Source organism: Ctenocephalides felis, unplaced genomic scaffold (assembly GCF_003426905.1).
Source record: "Ctenocephalides felis isolate EL2017-DRISC unplaced genomic scaffold, ASM342690v1 CF-g0.4_SCAFFOLD_01575, whole genome shotgun sequence".
Taxonomy (NCBI): Eukaryota; Metazoa; Arthropoda; class Insecta; order Siphonaptera; family Pulicidae; genus Ctenocephalides; species Ctenocephalides felis.
In genome coordinates, this window is record NW_020537729.1 from 34421 (window position 1) to 37676 (window position 3256).

The 3256-nt window shown below is 31.6% G+C and overlaps 1 protein-coding gene across 1 annotated transcript; it reads left to right on the forward strand.

The window, feature by feature from the left end:
* The first annotated feature begins 799 nt into the window (after positions 1-799).
* LOC113372098 (circumsporozoite protein-like) lies at positions 800-1237 on the forward strand. Its single transcript, XM_026612430.1, has one exon. It carries the CDS (start codon positions 800-802, stop codon positions 1235-1237), a length of 438 nt encoding a protein of 145 aa, XP_026468215.1.
* The last annotated feature ends 2019 nt before the right edge of the window (positions 1238-3256 follow it).

The following is a 3256-nucleotide window of genomic DNA, read 5'->3' on the forward strand; positions in this document are numbered from 1 at the left end:
GATTGCAATTGCTGACGCTAATATAAATGCAATCGCAAATGCGAGCACATGTAAATGTAAATGTGAATATTAATGTAAATGCAAATGCAAACGCCTATGCAACAGCTAACATGCTGGCAAACGCGAGTGCAAGCGTTAATGCAAATGTAAATACAGAAGCGTATGCGAATGTAAACGTAAATGAAATTGCAAATGTTGAACACAATTGTAAATGCAAACTCAAATGCAAATGTAAGGGAAAATGCATTCTAAATATAAATGCAATCGCAAATGCATATGTACATCGCAAAAGCAAATGCAAATGCAAGAGCATATGCAACAGCCAGTGTAATTACGACATAGATGTAAATGTACGGGCAAACGCGTATGCAAATGTATATAAAAACAAAAATGCAATCCAAATGTCAATGTAAATGCGAACGCAATCACAGATGCGTGTGCAAACTGTAAATGCAAATACAAATGCAGATGAAAACGCAGTTGCAAACAGAATGCAAAGGCAAATGTTAATTTAAATGCAAACGCAAAATTAATTGCAAACGCTGAAGCAAATGTAAAAGCAAGCGCCAATGTAAATACAAATGTAAATGCAAACGCGATTGTCAAAGCAAATGCAAATGTAAATGCAAACATAATGCAAAAATAAATGCAAATGCAAATCGAATATGATAGCAAATTCAAATACCGATGTAAATGCAATGCAAATGCAAATCAAATATGATAGCAATTACAAATACCAATGTAAACGCAATCGCAAAAGCATATGCAAATGTAAATGTAAATGCAAAAATAAGTGCAAATGCATATCAAATGTTTTTCCAATTGTGAATACCAACGTAGATGCAAATTCAAACGCCTATGCCACAGCTGGCGTATTACAAACGCAAATGTAAATACGCTCGCCAACGCTGATGCAAATGTGAATGCAAACGCAAATGCAAATGTAAATACAGAAATATATGCAAACGTAAATGTAAATAAAAACGCAAATGTTAAACACAAATCTAAATGCAAACGTAAACGCAATGCAAACGTCAATGTGTTTGAAAGTAAAAACGCTAATGCAAATGAAAATGTAAACGCGAGGAAATACGCAGAAGTGAATGAAAACGCTTATGCAAATGTAAATGCAAACGCATATGCAAATGCAAATGCTGATATAAGTGCAACTGCAAATGTAAATAGTACCGCAAATGCGAATATAAACGCCAAAGATGTGGGTGAAATGCAAATGTAAACGCTAACACAAATGCAAAACGCAAATCTAACTGCAAATTCAAACGCAAGTACAAATCACAAGCAAATGTGACTGCAAATGCAAAATAAACGCAAATGCAAATTCAAACGCAAGTGCAAATGCTAATGTGCATGCGAATACAAATCAAAATGCAAATGTTAATGTAAATGTGAATACGAGCGCAAATACAAATGCGAATGCAAAAGCAAAGGTTTGTTAAAAATTCACGTTAACCGTTTTACCGTTCAAGTTTTACAGTCAAACAATTACGTACTTACAAAATTTTCATCTTATCGTTATCTTTATCTTTATCTTATTTTATCTAAGTCTTACCGTTAAACAATTACGTACTTAAAAATTTTCATCTTATTTTTGTCTTTATCTTATTTTATCTAAGTTTTACCGTTAAAAAATTACGTACTTACAAAATTTTCATCTTATTGTTATCCTTATCTTTATCTTATTTTAACGTAAGTATTGTTAAACAATTAAGTACTTACAAAATACTCATCTTATTGTTATCTTTATCTTTATCTCATTTTATCTAAATTTTACTGTTAAACAATTACGTACTTACAAAATTTTCATCTTGTTGTTATCTTTATCTTTATCTTATTTTACCTAAGTTTTACCGTTAAACAATTACGTGCTTACAAAATTTTCATCTTATTGTTATCTTTATCTTCATCTTATTTTATCTAAGTGTTACCGTTAAACAATTACGTACTTACAAAATTTTCATCTTATTGTTATCTTTATCTTTATCTTATTTGATCTAAGTTTTACCGTTAAACAATGAGGTACTTACAAAATTTTCATCTTATTGTTATCTTTATTTTTATCTTATTTTATTGAAGTTTTACCGTTAAACAATTACGTACTTACAAAATTTTCATCTTATTGTTATCTTTATATTTATCTTATTTTATCTAAATGCTGATGCAAATGCAGGTAAAAACGCAGTTGCAAACAGAATGCAAAAGCAAATGCTAATTTAAATGCAAACGCAAACGCAAAGAAAATGTATTTTAAACGCGATCGCAAATGCAAATGTAAATGTAAGAGCGAATGCAAAATTAATTGCAAACGCAAATGCAAATATGGATGTAAACGCAAATGCAAATGTAAGTGCAAAAGCAAACGCATTCGTTAGCTGTCGCCAAAGTCATCAGTAACTTTACTGCAAATGCATATGTGATTGCAATTGCTGACGCTAATATAAATGCAATCGCAAATGCGAGCACATTTAAATGTAAATGTAAACATGTATGTAAATGCAAATGCAAACGCCTATGCAACAGCTAACATGCCGGCAAACGCGAGTGCAAGCGTGAATGCAAATGTAAATACAGAAGCGTATGCGAATGTAAACGTGAATGAAACTGCAAATGTTGAACACAATTGTAAATGCAAACACAAATGCAAACGTAAGGGAAAATGCATTCTAAATATAAATGCAATCGCAAATGCATATGTACATCGCAAAAGCAAATGCAAATGCGAGAGCATATGCAACAGCCGGTGTAATTACGACATAGATGTAAATGTACGGGCAAACGCGTATGCAAATGTATATAAAAACAAAATGCAATCCAAATGTCAATGTAAATGCGAACGTGCAAACTGTAAATGCAAATACAAATACAGATGAAAACGCAGTTGCAAACAGAATGCAAAGGCAAATGTTAATTTAAATGCAAACGCAAAATTAATTGCAAACGCTGAAGCAAATGTAAAAGCAAGCGCCAATGTAAATACAAATGTAAATGCAAACGCGATTGTCAAAGCAAATGCAAATGTAAATGCAAACATGATGCAAAAATAAATGCAAATGCAAATCAAATATGATAGCAAATTCAAATACCAATGTAAATGCAATGCAAATGCAAATCAAACATGATAGCAATTACAAATACCAATGTAAACGCAATCGCAAAAGCATATGCAAATGTAAATGTAAATGCAAAAATAAGTGCAAATGCATATCAAATGTTTTACCAATTGTGAATACCAACGTAG

What these genes read in the sequence shown, in the direction of transcription:
- LOC113372098 (XM_026612430.1), top strand. Translation starts at nt 800, where the DNA reads ATGCATATCAAATGTTTTTCCAATTGTGAATACCAACGTAGATGCAAA.